General features: G+C 46.8%; 1 protein-coding gene across 1 annotated transcript in view; it reads left to right on the forward strand.

Annotated features, from left to right (window-relative positions):
- The window catches only part of SNX29 (sorting nexin 29), a 373799-nt gene that overhangs the window by 50004 nt on the left and 306884 nt on the right, over positions 1–16911 (forward strand). The window contains exons 5-8 of the mRNA XM_080942329.1: positions 4104–4284; positions 7233–7303; positions 8272–8520; positions 10784–11156. Of these exons, the coding sequence (XP_080798455.1) occupies positions 4104–4284; positions 7233–7303; positions 8272–8520; positions 10784–11156 (874 nt within the window). The remainder of the gene's footprint in view (positions 1–4103; positions 4285–7232; positions 7304–8271; positions 8521–10783; positions 11157–16911) is intronic.

Below are 16911 nucleotides of genomic sequence, written 5' to 3' on the forward strand. Positions count from 1 at the left end.
GGAAGTGAACCCAGGTCCTCTAGAAGAGACATCAGTGCTCTTAACCGGTGCGCCATCTCCCCAGCCCTACTTTTTTTTTTTTTTTTTTTTAAATCATAAGAATTAATGTGAAGAATGTCCCACAAAGAGCACAAATCTAAAACAGGGCATGGAAGAGACATGTCATACAGGTGGCACCCTCATGTGGCTGGGTCTCTCCCAGCCTGTGAGACCTGTCACTGTTGGGGAGGAAGAGGATGGGTAAGACAGTGTCACAGAGAACCACGTGGGATATGCTTGCCATAGCAAAGGGAGGGCATCTTCCTGCTGGACTTCACTGTAACAACAATAGCTGCTTACCATTGAACACAGGTCAGGCACGTTTTCTGTGGCTGACACTCACTGGGGCAACGTGTATGCACATTTTACATGTTATTTCAGGGTGAGGGTGTGTGTTCGTGCACATACATGTGTTTGTGCAGGCCAGAGGTCAGGTCAGGTGTCTTTAATTGCTTTGTGTCTTATTTTTGAGAAAGAATCCTTCACTGAAGCGGGAACTCACTGATTGGGTTACAGTGGCTGACCAGCAGATCACAGGATCCTCCTGTCTCTGAATCCCAGAGCTGGGATTACATGTGCACCGTGGTACAGAGGTGTTAAGTCAGTGTCTCATTGTGGTGCTCTGGGTGGCCTGAACTTTATATAGAGGGCAAGTTAGCGTTGACTCACAGTGATCCACCTACATCTGCCTTCTAAGTGCTGGGGTTAAAGGCCATGCCCAGCTGTACCTGGCTTTTTACATGGGTGCTGGAGAATTGAGGTCAAGTCTTCCTATTGTTCATCAAGCACTTTACCCTCCGAGCCCATGCAAGGTATGAATTTTTGGCATTGCCAACAAAAGCCAAGACTTATTAGAAACTGCCAAAAGCTAGTTCTGTTAGTCTACAAACTAACAGGGTCTCTACAAACATGGTCTCCAGACAGCTCGATTAGGCACCCCCTTCCTGGGTCTGTTATTGCTGGCAGTTACCCTTAGGTGCTCAGAGAAGTTGAAGACCTGGTAATGCTTCTGGAACTTTCCCCAGTATCAAAACAAATCATTATAGATTTCCAAATTAAATTATAGGCACTGCTTGCATTAAGAGGCAGGTGAGCTGTGCTTTAAATAGACCACATTAATTCTGGAGTGGAGCCCTGCTGGGATAATTCTTATCATCAGTGGCATTGCTGACAGGCTTGAAGAGGATCCTCACAGTAAGCAATTTGCAAACTGGAAAGGTGAAAACAGGCTTTACAGCAAAGTGTTCCTGGTATTCAAAGTCAGAGGGAGGTTTTTGAGTAGAAGTTACCCTTCAAGTAACTCTCAGAGTCCCCTGCCTTACTAGTGGAGGGTACTGGGCTCCCCAGAGTTCCCTGAGCTGGTGTTTGAATGTAACTTTTTTTGGACATGCACTTTCATAGCAGATAGGGAAATGATGACAGGTCAAAAAAAAAATTATTCTACCTGAATCCAGTTTGATGAACCTGTAAGTTTTTGAGGGTTACTCACAAAAGCATGACTGGCTCAGGGAAAGCTGTGTCATAGAAAGCCACCCAAGCATGGGTGATGACTCAGCAAAGCTGCATCCCTGGGGCAATGTGTAGGCAGCCCCACCAAAGAGTCTGCTCTTCTCAGCAGGTGCTTGCTGCCTTTATGACTTTGGATGGGACCCAGTGAATCTTGTAACTTTCAGGAGCTTCCTAATCCTTGTACATCTTCAGAGTCTCTCTCCTCCTGGACAGGATGGTTCAGTTTGTAGGAAAGAGCAGAGAGGTAGAAAAGGGTCCACAGCCTCCTTTGTATGGTTATATAGTCCCATGAGTTTGCTGTGTGAGGACTGAGAGTGAACTGCACTTTCTCTTTCTTCCTGAGAAGATTATTCTGAAAAATGAAGCCAGTGCAATGGTTCTACTGAAGGCTTTGGTTACCAAGCCTGATGACTTGAGTTCAGTCTCTGGAACCCATATGTTGGAAGAAGAAAACTTACTCCTGTAAGTTGTCCTCTGCTGTTTGCACACACGTGGTGGACACACACACACACACACACACACACACACACATACACACACTCTAAATATAAGTAACAAAGTTAAAAGATCTGGAAGGGTGGGTGGGACCCCAAATGTCTACACATTCATATGTATACATTTAGGTGCTACTGTCACAGAAAGGGAAAGAGGATTAAAGGCCCCTTAAAGACGAGTGCTGCTCTCTCCTGACTCGGCAGTGCTCAGGGCTCACTGGAACGATGCGGCCAGCCTGAGCTGATTACACTGGAGCAGTGGAGTGAGCTTCTTATTCTGGCTTTTGGAGCTGTGCATATTTGCATTCTGGAAGAAACACTCAGTGGCTTTAATGGTCTCAGAAGGGTCTGTGGACCTGTTTGGCTCCTGGACTGAAAGCTGCATCTCAGGCTGGAGAGATGACTCAGTGGATAAGAGCACTGGCTGCTCTTCCAGAGGACCTGGGTTTGATTCCCAGTGCTCAGCTCACAGCTGTCTGTGTCTCTAGTTCTAGAGGATCTGGCACCTTCTCACAGACAGACATGTAGGCAAAACTTCAGAGCACACGATAATAATAACAATAATGATGATTAATAAAACAAGTTAATAAAGCAGAGAGCTGGGTTTGGCAGCAGAGACATGGCTCTGCCAGTTAGGATCAGGCAGTTGAAAGCGTGCTCCTTCTGAAGGTGGCAGAGCTTCTGTTTGGCCACACTCCTGCTCACCTGTGCTGCCTATTAACATTTACGTTAGGTCGGGGGCTTGTCCTGGCTTTGCCTTTGAGTGAGTGGTCAGTTATGAAATGCTTGGGCAGTGGCTGGTGCACAGGTAATACTCAAGGGCCAATGGCTGTCATGGCAGTACTGTCCTTAGCATGAGGAAGTGTGGATGAGCCAATGCTGTAAAGAAAGCTGACCACACAATGAGGTACATCCTAGGATTTCCACTCCCAAGTAATTTGAGCTTATGGCTAAGAAAGGTAGACCTGCAGAGCTGCCAGGAGGAATGGCTGTCTGTCTACAGCTCAACACAGCTTTATCTAGCCTTCCCAGAGCCTTCAGTTTGTTCCTGTCCTTATTTATACCAAGCAGTTGACCACTGAGGAAACTCTCCTGAGGATCTAGAGAGGAAGGTGATTATTCATGTTCAAGGATGTTCTCTGCTGAGTGAGAGGAAGAGGCAAATTCTTTGTAATCAAGATAGAGCAAAATTATACCCTAACAGGAAGCAGCCAGAAATCACGTTCAGCATCCAGAAGACGGAATGAATAAGTAATTATACAAAATTGTTCTGAGGACTTTTGTATCCGGGAAATGTTCATGATTTAGGAAAAACTGAATCAAGATACAGAATTGTATGTATGTATGTGTGTGTGTATGTATACATGTACAATAACATACTATCTAATGTAGTTTTTGTTGTTTTTGAGATGGATGGGATCTTTACTATGTTTCCCAGGCTAACTTTGCCTCAGCTACCTGGTAAGCCAGGACTGTAGGTACATGGTATCATGTGTGCTTACAGAGATCTGTTTATAGTCCTGGGACGGTTTCAGTGAGCTGACATGTCAGATGACAATGGCAGGCTGGTCCCTGCTGTGCTCTTCCTCTGCCAGCTTTGGTTGCTGGCATTCTTTGGAAGTGGCCACATCATTCTAATCTTTGCTTCCCTAGTCACATGACCTCTCTCATGGTTCAGCTTCTCTTATGAAGACATATGTTGTGTCCACAGGAATTAACATCATCAGAATTGCCAAGAGTTCTTACTGTGTCAGGCTACATTCACAGCTTTCAGGGATGAGGGTGTAGTTATGTTTGGGACACAATTTAGCTGTCACAAATGTTTATTCTCAAGCAAAACAAGGTGCAAGAAAAAAAGATTGGCTGGAAAGTTTTGAAAATGTTTACTAAGAATGGCGGTCTCTGGGTGGGGCTTGAGGCCCGGTTTGATCATTTCTTTGTTCTCCATTGTCTGTGCTAAGGAAGTGATGCCATTTATACCCCATAAAGTTACCTAGTGACCACTGCTGTGAAGGTGACAGCTCGCAGGCTTCATGACACACTGCTGCCTTTTCTCCGCAGAGCCCGTGTTCTGGGTCTATGTGAAGGAGGTCCTCAGCAAGCACGAGCTGCAACGCTTCTACTCCCTGCACCACATCACCGCGGACATCGGCCGAGGCCGGGCCTGGCTGCGCTGCGCCCTAAATGAGCACTCCCTGGAGCGCTACCTGCACATGTTACTGGCCGACCGTGCCAGGCTCAGGTACCCAGCAGGATGGCCCTAGACTCCCAGCCAGAGCAGGAGGCTTCCCCACTGTAGTCCTGTTAGCCACTCCTGTGGTAGGAGGACACATGATACAAGGACACTAAAAGGCCCTGTGTGGCACCCATAGCCAGCAGTCTGTCAGTGCTTGCTGTGATCAAGGCTTAGATACAGACAGCTATTGCTCCAGGGCACAGGCTGCCCCTCACTCCCTGGAGTTAATTTGGGATTCCTTAGAATACTCAATTTCAAACTGACCAAAAGATGTGGAAGCTTAGTTTATTCTTTTGTTTATTTTGAGAAAAGTTCTCACATGTAGTCCAGGCTAGCCTGGAACTCACTGTTATGGCCCAGGCTGGGCTGTTTCTCTAGTGTTGGGATTAAAGGCCTATATGACCAGGCCAGTTCAGAATATGAGACATCAGGGAAGGAAGTGCTTTGTTTTTATTAAGCACTTTTTAAAATCATGTGCTATTATTTTTCTTAAGCATAAAATTTACTCAGGTCAGCTTGTGTTGTAGTAATCAACACTTGAAAAGCCTCACAGGGGCTGGGGAGATGGCTCAGCAGTTAAGAGCACTGACTGCTCTCCCAGAGGTGCTGAGTTCAATTCCCAGCAACCACATGGTGGCTCACCACCATCTGTAATGGGATCTGATGCCCTCTTCTGGTGTGTCTGAAGGCAGCTACAGTGTACTCATATACATAAAATAAACAAATCTTTAAAAAGAGAAGCCTCACAGGCCTGAGTTGGCCACTTGAATTTATTTGTGTTGTTCCTTGCCTGTGAGGATGGTAGACTAGACAGTTCATGTCATCTGATGACCCAAGGAGCCATGATCAGTCCTTTCTGGGGCCTTGAGTAACTTCTGTGCTCCTCAGTTGACACTCAGATTCTGTTAATGCGGCAAGCTGGCTTCTCAGCGCTCTGACAGACCCTCCATTTCAATCTTCCGGTTGTCTGCAAGTTCAGGTCTCCCTTTCTGCTTCCTAGTTCCCCTCCTCCCCCAACCACTTCTCAGCTTTACTTTTTACTTTACTGGAAGTCTGACTCAGGTACGTGGGCATGCTGGACAGAGGCTCCATGCTGTGCTGCCCCCATTGCCCTGTGGTGTAATTCTGCTGGTGATTCTGTGGGTGCTCTGGGATTGCTTTTAAAAGCACCAGGTCACTGAGATGGATCTTGCTGTCCACATAGACATGTAACCCAGAGTTCAGCCTCAGCTCCCATAAATCCCGTGGTGGAAGGAGTGAGTCTGACTATGGACCCTACATCTGTGCCCTAGTTACACACATCCTGCATACATGAACATATACACAATACAAATAAAATTAAAATAACAAAGAAGACAGTTAAAACCAGCATTTATGTTGTTTTATGCTTAACTACAATCCACATAAAAAGAGCTAGCACAGTGGTGCATGTCCCCGTGATCAGGAGGCACAGGCAGGTGGGTCACTGGGGAATTGCTGGCCACCAGCCTAGCCTATTTGGTGATCTCCAGGCCAATGAGAGACCCTGTCTCAAAGAAGGTGAATGGATCCTGTGGAATTACACTGGAGGTTGTTCTCTGGCCTCTATACTCAAGCACATTCATGGACACACACATGCACACACAGAGACACATCAGAGAGACACACACACTCTCACATGTACAGACACACTCTTACACACATACACATTCTCTCTTACATACTCTTTTACACACTCTCTCACACACACACTCACACCTACTTTCACACACACATACTCACATACATCATCTCTCTTACACACACTCTCTTAAACACATTCTCTCTCCCAAACACACACACTCTCATGCACACACACTTTCTCACACATATACTCTCTCACAAACACACAGTCACACACACACACTCTCCCCCTACTCTCATACACACTCATACACATACACACTCTCATATATACATATTCTCTCTAACACAGTACACTCTCACATACTCTCTCATACATACTCTTTACACACACACACTTTTTCTCACATACACATACTCTCATACACACACATACACACACACTCTCTCTCTTTCTCTCTCACACATACTCTTTCATACACACTCACACACACTTTCTCTGTTAACACACACACACATACACACACACATTCTCTCTCACACAGACTTCTGATTCACTACATGTGCAAAAACTAGTTCAGATTTTCAGCTGATCCCAATGTGTTGTTGAATTGAAAGCTTGACAAGGTTTGCTATCTTCTACCCTGGCCCCTCTCCGATTGTCTTCAGTTGTATTGCTGAACTGCAGGCTACTCAGCAGGAACTGACATTACTGAAACCCGAAACCGTACTTTCAATTTTGTTACCTGGCATTGAGGAGTCTGGTGGTTTATTTCCTAGCAGAGTTATATAAAATGCTTCGAAATTAGACTTGGGAGACCTGCTTTTAAGCCCTGCTGTACTGCTGATTGGCTAGATTGCCTTAGATACCTCTAGGGTTCTCTGACCATCCCCAGCTACCATGACTAACTTGGAGTGTGGGTTTATAGCCCAGCAGTTATTGTAAATGGATGTCCTGTTGATGGGGCCCTGAAGTTCTGTAATTGCCTCTGAAATGATCTTTTCTTGCATTAGCCAGTCAAGCGAGCCTGGACTTCCTGTATGTACCTTGTTGAGTGGAATCCATCCCTCTGTCCTCTGAAACTTTGCTTCTCTATAAATACATCTGTACATGTCTATTTCAGTCCTCTAAAGCTCAGGGTCTCAGGGGACCAAGAAGGAAGTCAGGGTCTGTGCATTCAGACCGTTGTTTCTAGTGAGACACTTCAAAGTGGAGGGGGACCAAATTCCTTCTGGGTGACAGACTAGGCCTGGTGTTTGTTAGGGAGCTATGTAATGACATCATTGGCCTGTAATGGATTCGGAGAACTACCTTCCTCTAAGAGTTGGCCCTTTTCTCTTTGTTTTTGCAGCACATTCTATGAAGATTGGTCCTTTGTGAGGGATGAAGAAAGGTCCAGCATGCTCCCTACCATGGCAGCTGGTAAGCCTGGTTGAGGCCAGGGAGCTTGGTGAGCAGAGACCTTTTCGAGAAGATTTGTTGCCTGAGGGGATGCTGTGATGCTCCGTGTCCTCTTGACAGTTTTGTTGCTTTTTAAGTTGGTCCAGATTATCTAGATTTTGACAGCGTGCAGATGCTGCACATGGTTGAAGAGTTTGGCTCGTGGGTTGGCAGGTGAATGATAGAGAACCGGGATTGGCTGACTGCCTTGACCTTGGCTTTGCTGCATGTCAGCTGATTTCTGTTAGCTCTGTTACCTTTCCTCTCCTCCTCTGTGAGGTGAGAGCACTGTTAGCTTTGCAGGCACCTTTTTAGGGCTTTAAGAGAGCCACAGAAGATAAAAGGCCTTGGGTGCAGCTTATCAGTTTGAAGCAAGGCTCTGGATTGCTGTGACTGTGGCTTGAGAAATCACATGACACTCCTTGTCTTCTGAAACCTGACAATGAGCCCCGCATTGAGGGCCATGTCAGGCTCATCCAGGGAAGAGAGAGTCAGGCATAGGCTGTGGTTGCCAGTGTCAGTCTTGTCTACAGTAACTATAATGGCTTGTTTGTGCACATTGAGCTCTTGATGAGGTATTGGTAGGTAAACTCTTCAGTACTCACAGTCCTAAGAGTGAGTTACTGGTGTCGAAATTGCACAGACACTAGAACTCAGAGAGATGACAAGCAGTAGCTTGTCTCAGAGCTGCTAAGTGGCTTTTTGTGCCTCAGCCCAGACAAGCCCGTCTCCAGAACTCCCACCATCAGCTTCTCCTACGTGACTCTTGTTGGGAGTCTTCCTCACTCTGCTCAAATGAAATTCTATCTACCAGTGCAGCTTTGGATAGTTTTACAGATGCTGAAGATGGGTACTTGTCCTCTTGTGTCCTTTGTACACTCTCTTTTTGCTGGTTGTGTGACCATATGACAGCAAGTACTGCAGAATTCTCTCCCACTTTTTTTTGACAGGTCTGAACTCCATACTCTTTGCAATTAACATTGACAACAAGGATTTGAATGGGCAGAGCAAATTTGCTCCCACTGTCTCTGACCTCTTAAAGGAGTCAACGCAGAATGTGACATCTTTGCTGAAGGAGTCCACACAGGGCATGAGCAGCCTTCTCAGGGAGATCACAGCATCCTCTGCTGTCTCCATTCTCATCAAGCCAGAGCAGGAGACTGACCCTCTGCCTGTCATATCCAAGAACGTCCATGTTGGTAAGCCAGAAGGTGCCCTGGAGGTGGCACAGTAGGGCCACTGAAAAGGAAATGAGAGTGGAGTTGAGAGGAACCCTTGATGTCACTCCTCAGGGGGCAAAGTATGTGGGTGTTTGTTTTCATATTACCTTTCACTGTGAGCAGGACAGGAAGGGTAGAGAAGCAGCCTGCCCTAGGACGCCAGGTGGGTCTCCTGCCACTTGTTTTCTTCCTTTCCTTTCCTGAGTTTTTATGATCAAGTGAGCTGAGGCTCTGCTAGCATCTTGTTAGTTTTCTTGGGGTTGGGCAGGGGTGATATTTTAAAACAAAAAGGCATAAGCAACTATTGTTCTTGTGGTATACTGGATGCAAGCACAGGATGCTTCAGAGAGAATGCCTTGGGCTTGCCTCTATTGGGAAGATGCTCTTTAGGTAGTGGCCTAAGAGAACAGGGTATCTCTGAGCAGAAGGGGAAAGTGGTTTAGTTAAGATAATTTTTACCAAAAGTTGGTGACACCCTGAGAGCATTTGGAGTAGTTAGCGAGTTGAAGAGTTAGTAGGAGAAACCATAACTTGGGGGTTTAATACCAATCCCTGTCATTCCAAATCCATTAAGGCAGTAATCATGGTCATCCCTTTGAAAACAATTTTAAAAAGTGTTTATCCTAAGTTCTTTTTACTTTTTATTTTTGAGACAAGGTCTTATCATATCGTTAAGGTGGCTTTGAACTGACTCCAAAGCTCAGGCTGGTCTTGAACTTGGATCTTTCTAGCTCCTGAGCAGTAGGATCAAAACCTGATCCAGCAGCCCTACTTTTGGAATTCTATTTTTTCTCTCATGTTTCTGTCTGTTATCTTTGTGTATGTGTGTTTATTTATACAGTGTGTGTGTGTGTGTGTGTGTGTGTGTGTGCATGTATGTGGGTACAAAGACCAGAAGTCAGTGTGGGGCATCTTCCTTTTTGGCTGTACACTTTGTTTTGTTTTGAGACAGACTCTCTTTCTGAACCCGGAGCTTGCTGGTTGTCTAGACTGGCCATTGAACTCCAGGAATCTGCCTGTGTCTGCCCTTCCAGGGCTGGGGTTACAGGTGTACACCATCAGGCCTAGCTTTCCCCAGGGCTGGGTCCAAACTCAAGTTACCTACTGAGTCACCCCCAGCACGGGCACCTTAGCAGCCACACACCCCTGAAGAAGATTCACACTCTTTCCCAACAGCCATCAGCTACCTCCAGTCTGCTCCTCCACAGAGCTGGAAGGTTGACTGGCTTGGTTTTAAGCAGGTAAACACTGACAGGACAGCCATGTCAGGTCGGGCAGACATCACTGTATAACAGCCCTGCCTGGCTTCTGGCTCTTACATCTTTTATTTCTGTGGTCTGTGGTGTCCCCTGAGCCCTGGGGGTGTTGGGGTGCAGTTGAGGTTGGTACAGGTGTCTTGTTTAGGGCCAAGCACTCAAAACTACTTATTCTCAGCACTGTGATCGATTACCTTAAGTGCTGTTCAGCATAAAAACAGTTCTCTAAACATCTCTAAACATCACTAACCTATGGATATAAACATAAATATTTGAGGAGTATTTGACAAATTGAGCTTTAGCAAAATAGCAGTAGTAGGTTCAGTCTCTAGTGCTTCTGACATCCCCAGTGTTTGCTGCTTTTTTAGAGGACCTGAGTTTGGTTCTTAGCACCCACGTCTCCTAACTGCCTAACTCCAACTCCAAGGGATCTGATGACCCCTTTTAACTTCTGTTGGTATATATATGGGTGAGCACCTTCCCCCCTTTAAAATAGTTTAAAAAAAAACAACTAGACTAAAAAATACTCAGTGGTATTTTTTGGAGTTTTTTTTTTTTTTTAATTTTAAATCCTATAATGTTATTTGCTTATATATTATGTTTTTTTCCCCCGCCCTTATGGGTTTTCTGTATATGCACAAATATGTATGTCTCTGCTTCTGTATGTGTTTCTTGTTCTTATTCTTTGGCTCTTCTTTTCCTATTTGTTTTATTTTATCTGTTTTATTTTCTTTTATTATTAGGTACAGTTTGCATTCTGAGAGAGAAAGGGTGTGGATTTGAGTGGGTGGGGAGGATCTGGAAGGAGCTCGGGACGTTATAGCCAGAGTGTATTGTATGGGGAAAACTCTGTTTGGAAAAACCCTAAAACCCCCACAGACTCTGACTTAGTTTTGATTTATTCTCGGTGTGGCAGTGGCTCTGCTGCCCTGTGGGAGTGAGGCTTGCCTTCCTTCTGTCTGTTACCACAGCTATTCTTTTGCCAGATGCCCGATGTAAAAGGGAACGGAGAAGGAGGAAGAAGGTGACCAACATTGTCTCTTTTGATGATGATGAGGAGGAGCAGGGCACTGGGGACATTTTAAAAAAGATGCCTGGGACTGCAGAAAGTTCGGAGGAGAACTCGGACCGATCCTCTGTCAACATCATGGCAGCCTTTGAAGGCCCCTTTGGGCCAAATTCCAATGGTAGCCAGAGCAGCAACTCATGGAAAATTGATTCTGCATCTTTGAATGGGGAGCCAGGCTACCAGAAGCTTGATGTGAAGAGCATTGATGACGATGTGGATGAGAGCGAGGTGGATGTGTACAGGAACCCGTTAGGACGGGGCCACGAGGGCCATGCGGAGTCACCAGACAGGTGAGTTCTGCTCGAGCTCTTGAAGAGGGAGCTGTTTTCTATAGAAGTGAGAGGGATGAGTGAGTTTTGGGGCTAGTGAGGTGGCTCAGTTGGTAAAGCCCTTACCGTGCAAGCATGGTGACCCAGCTGCGTGCAGCAGAACAGGCACCTGCCATCCTGGCACCCCGGGGGAGATGGGAGGTGGGGCCACTTGAAGTCAGATAGAGCAGACATGGTGTAAGGATAGGAAGGACACATGAGCCTGAACTCTGACCTCCAAGGCATGTGTGCACATGTGAATGTGGACATGTGAACATGCACACACATCATATACATAAAAATAGTGCAATTGTTGTGTTTCTTTGGAGGCATTTTTCATTCTTTAGATCTTTTTAACCTTGCCCTGATGAGAATTAAGGAAATTGAGTCTATTTAAATGGATTTAATAAAAAATTAGCATCAGAATGCATACTTTGAAAATTTTGCTTGAATATAAGGCTTTGGCTTTCACAAGCTGGGTGTTCCTGTGTCTCTGACTTGTCACAAGCTCTTGAGGAAAGCGGCCTTGGCCTGGAGAGGTATCATTAATTAAATGCTGAGCCTAAGACAATAGTTCTCAACCTTCCTGACACTGTGACCCTTTAATGGAGCTCCTCATGCTGTGGTGACCCCCAGCCATAAACTTATTTCCATTGTGACTTTATAAATATGATCTTGCTACTGATATGAACCATAATGTAAATATATATGTTTTCTGATGGCCTTCAATGACCTCTGTGAAGTGTCATTCAACCCCCAGAGGGTGGTGAGACACACAGGTCGGGGACCGCTGGCCCGTGCAACAAAGACGACTTAAGAATTGCAGCAGGGCTGGCGACGGGGCTCCATCCGTAGAGTGCTTGACGGGCACGCACAGGCTTCTGCGTTTGTGCCCCACTCCGGCACTGCATAAGCTGGCTGTGCTGGTGCATATTGATCTATACTGGGGCAGGGAGGCGGACAGGAGGAGCCCAAGTTCAAGATCGGCACCGTGGCTCACATGAGACTATCTCAAAAAGAAAAGCAAGGGATGCTGAGAACAGCCTCACATCAGTGACCTTTGGCCAGTGTGGTGCTACTTTAGGTTAGTGGGTGTCACTTCTGTCTGGTCACAGAGGAAAGAGCCAAACCACACAATGTCTGAGGCCTTTGACTTACATACTAGCACACTGAGTGGTATCACACACGTACTGGTGCACTGAGTACTGTTACACGTGTACTGTCATACTGAGTGGTGTCATACACATCATGGCTCACTGGATGGTGTCACACATGTACTGGCACCCTCGGTGATGTCACACATGTACTGGCATACTGAGTAGTGCCACACACATACTGGTACACTGAATACTGTCGCACACATACTGGCATACTGAGTGGTGTCACACCTGTACTGGTGCACTGGGTGATATCACACATGTACTGGATCACTGGGTGATTCACACCTGTACTGATGCACTGGGTAATGTCACACCTGTACTGGTGCACTGGGTGATGTCACACCTGTACTGGTGCACTGGGTGATGTCACACCTGTATTGGTTCACTGGGTGATGTCACACCTGTACTGGTGCACTGAGTGATGTCACACCTGTACTGGTTCACTGGGTGATGTCACACCTGTACTGGTGCACTGAGTGATGTCACATCTGTACTGGTTCACTGGGTGATGTCACACCTGTACTGGATCACTGGGTGATGTCACACCTGTACTGGTGCACTGAGTGATGTCACACCTGTACTGGTGCACTGGGTGATGTCACACCTGTACTGGTGCACTGGGTGATGTCACACCTGTACTGGTTCACTGGGTGATGTCACACCTATACTGGTGCACTGAGTGATGTCACACCTGTACTGGTTCACTGGGTGATGTCACACCTGTACTGGTTCACTGGGTGATGTCACACCTATACTGGTGCACTGAGTGATGTCACACCTGTACTGGTTTACTGGGTGATGTCATACAGTAAACTGTTTCTACTGCTGACTGCTCTTCATGGTTCTGTGTACTCCCTTATGGTCACACTAACCAGTTAAGTACTGTTTTGTTTTTGGAAGGTAATTTCGTAATTATATTTACATACAGAAACTTAGTGTACATTTAGCCTAGTTTAGTGGCAAGTTCTTTAGCCTTTGCCTTTTCCAGCTTGGCAATTTGAGCCACAGACTTAGGACCCAGAATGTTGCCTCCCCAGTGATGGTGGATCTTGTCATATCTGTCATTATAATTGGTCCTAATAGCTTCCACCAGCTCAGCCAGAGTACCCTTGTCTTCTGAGTTAACCTGTGTGAAGGCAACAGTGGTGCATGTCTTCCTGTGGACCAGGCGCCCCAGCCTGGCCTTTCCCTTGATAATGCAGTAGGGCACCCCATCTTTTCACACAGAGCAGGCAGGAGAACCACCAGCTCAGTGGGGTCTACATCATGGGCAATCACCACCAGCTGAGCCTTCTTGTTCTCCACCAGGGTGGTGACTGTGTTGACTCCTGCTCAGAGGACAGCTGGTCTTTTAGTTGGGACGTCCCCTTTGTCTGCAGCTTTCTTCTCAGCACGGGCCAGTAGCCTTTGCTTCTTCTCTTGCTTTGTCTCTGGCCTGTACTTGTGGCCAAGCTTAAGCAGCTGAGTAGCTGTTCCCCTGTCCAGGGCCTGGGTGAACTGGTTAATGGCAGGAGGTACTTTGAGTCACTTATAGAGTTTGGCTCTTTGCCTCTGCAGCCTGATGCAGTGAGGCCATTTGATGAAGCGTGTTAGTTCTCTTTTGGGCTGGATATTCTGCCCAATGCCGAAGTTCTTGGGCCTTTTCTCAAACAAAGGATTGACCACCTTCTTGGCTTCCTGCTTCTTGATGATGGTGGTGGGGCTGGGGCCACCTTCTTTCCCTTGGCCTTCTTTCCTTTGGGTGTCATGGCTCTAGAGTACATGGTGCTAACCTTGGCTGACGTACCGATTCTTCCTGGTGAGGGTGGGTGAACAGGTGTGAGAGTGTCCTTCTATGGTACTGAGACGCCATGGTGTCCTTGGCATACACAGTGCCTCAGTGCTGTGCTTCTGATGTTCACTTAGTGTAATACTAACTTTTAACATTTCTTTGGAGACTATACCTGTTTAAGAAGTTTTGGGGGCTGGAGAGAGTACTCAGCAGGTAATCAGGCTGGTTTTTACAGAGGACCCACGTCTGAGCCATAGCCATCTATCTATAAGACTACTCCCTGGGGATCTGATGCTCTCTTTCTTCTGGTCTCTGTGGGTGTCAGGCACCATGCATGTGACACACATGCGGGCAAAACATCCACACACATAAAATAGATGAATTGAACATTTGACAAGGTGTTGCCGTCATTCACACACGTGCTTGTGCTCAGCTGAGATGTCCCCTTGCTGCACGGCTCACTGAGTTGAGATTTGGCAAAGAGGCTGGCCGTGCTGCGAGTGGGTCCACATACACCGATACCCAGAACTTACTATTTTCCATGTTATTACGTAATTCAGTTGTTTTATATAGTGGTCGCCTTTGCTGAACCATGGGATTCCCAGGTTCAGTTCTTGCTTCTGGAATCTGGGAGAGTATTTGGGCTGAGGTCAGTGTTGGGATGGATTTACTAGTGACAGGGTTTCCTGTCAACCAGGACTGACAGGAGCAGAGGAGTCTGAGGGAGGCAGGAATAGCTTCCTTCATGTGAACTGGGGTGCTGCTGTCCTGTCCACAGACTTGGACTCACACAGGTCTCTTACTTCTCAGAAGCACAGCGTGAAGGCCTCTGGATTTTAGCTCACACACTGGAGCTTATGCAGTCATGGTTGTGAAGCAGGGCCTCATGGGATCCTTCTTACTGGTTCTGTGTCTGCAGAACCCTCTCTTGTTAAATGTTCCGTCACTGTTGAGTATTTAGGTTGTTTGCTTTTGTTGTTGTTTTGGAGAAGGGTCTCTGGAAGCTCAGGCTGGCCTTAGATACATCACCCTGCCTCAGCCTCTGGAATGCCATGTGTATACGGCTATTTTCTACCTCCGACTGTTAGAGTCACTTCTCAGCAGCAATGCTGATGTCCACAGACGGTGGGTGGCTTGAGCCTGGGAGCACAGTGTGAGCCCTCTTATTTTAATCACTAATGGTGTGTGTTCGTCCCCTCGCTGCTCCAGTTCTGCCTGCACGTCTCAGTCTCCTTGGTTTTGTTTGTTAGTTTTGAGGCAGGGTGTCATGTAGCCCAGGCTGGCCTGGGTTGAGATTCTATTATGTATCTATGCCTGTTCTGTTTTGAATTTTCTTTTTCCCAGTTTGGGGAGTTGAGACATGGGATAGTGGAGTGTGGAGAGTCTACTCTGCAGGTAGACCTGCCGCGGGAGTCAGAGTTCAAGTACAGAGGCAGTTGGCTGGCAGATCTCTGTATTACAGCCTCTGTTGTTTGGCTGAGGCCCATCTAGTCCAGCAGGACAGTCTTTTAACTAAACCTCTACTGATGCAAAAGTTAATCTTTTTAATACCCCCACAACAACTTCTAACATAGTGTTTGACCAAATATCTGAGAAAGTTTTCCAACCAAGTTGGCATGGTCATTGATTGAAACTGCTTTTAGTTCTGAGCGCCCTTGAAAGGCTACTGTGCTGTGGCTCTGTAGATGGTGAGATGTGTGAGGGGGCATCTCTCTTCTCAGCCTGGGGCCAGTGCTGTGCAGCTTGGAGGGGAGCCACCTTGTAAGAGAGGGTAGCCACTGGCATTGTGATGTGTAAAAGGCACAAAGCAGTGTGGGGTGACCTTGGGAGCCTGGGCCTCCATGGACCATGGACAGCTTCTCACCAGTGTGCAGGGCCATCTTGATTGAAGAGTCTGCAGAGCAACCTGAGGAGGAGCTGAGCAGTGATGAGTGGCTTATTGAGTAATATTGGCTTTTGGGTTAAGCTCATCGTCACAGGAGAGGTCTAGAGTCTTCACATAGCTGTCATGTTGGGAATGTGACCAGCCGAGGGGGCTCAGCTAGGCTCGCCATTGCTTCTGGCAAAATCTGATGCTTACTTACTTTTAGGATGGTCTGGTGGCCCAAATTTGGGCTTTCTCTGTTTGTTGGAAATCTAGCCATTTCTTTGGTGCCAGATCCCTCTTAATCCGGTATCTATCACACACATTGGCTTTGCTTTTTGTTTTTCTTCAACGTAGGCGATGCTTTATTATGGAAGGGAGTGTTTCAGTCCTCTTGTTTGTGCTCCAACACCAGTAAAGAAGTGAATTCGGAGGGTGTTGGGGTCACTCAGAGTTACAAGCACGAGCCATGTCCATCTCCTAGTGACTAAGCCCCTCATACCTGCTAGGAGTCTACAGGAAGAGTTCCCTGAGCTGTAGCCGAGGCCTATCCAGCCATTTTGTGCAAGGGCCAGGCTGACTCCACAGGTCCCAGTCTGTGCGCAGGGACTGCCAGTAGACCCCAGGGGCAGGCAGAAGATGGTTAACTAAGTATCTGAACCGGGGTGGAGAATCTGCCCCGAGGACATTGTCTCAACTCTGGAAGACTCCAAAGTCCTGTTCACAGTAGCAGAGCACCTGTTCCGACCTGAATGTGCACCAGGCATGAACCCTCTGAGGGCAGTTTGTCCTGGAGCTCAGAGCATAGAATCCTAACACCGTTTTGTGTGATCAATTAATTAATTTTTTGGGTGGGATCAGGAGAGGCTCTTGGGCAATTTTTGTCTGTTTTTGAAGTCTTAGGGATTGAAATCAGTTTTCTTTTGCCCTGGCTTTCCTGAA

The sequence above is a fragment of the Micromys minutus genome (assembly GCF_963924665.1).
Source record: "Micromys minutus genome assembly, chromosome: 31".
Lineage (NCBI taxonomy): Eukaryota > Metazoa > Chordata > Mammalia > Rodentia > Muridae > Micromys > Micromys minutus.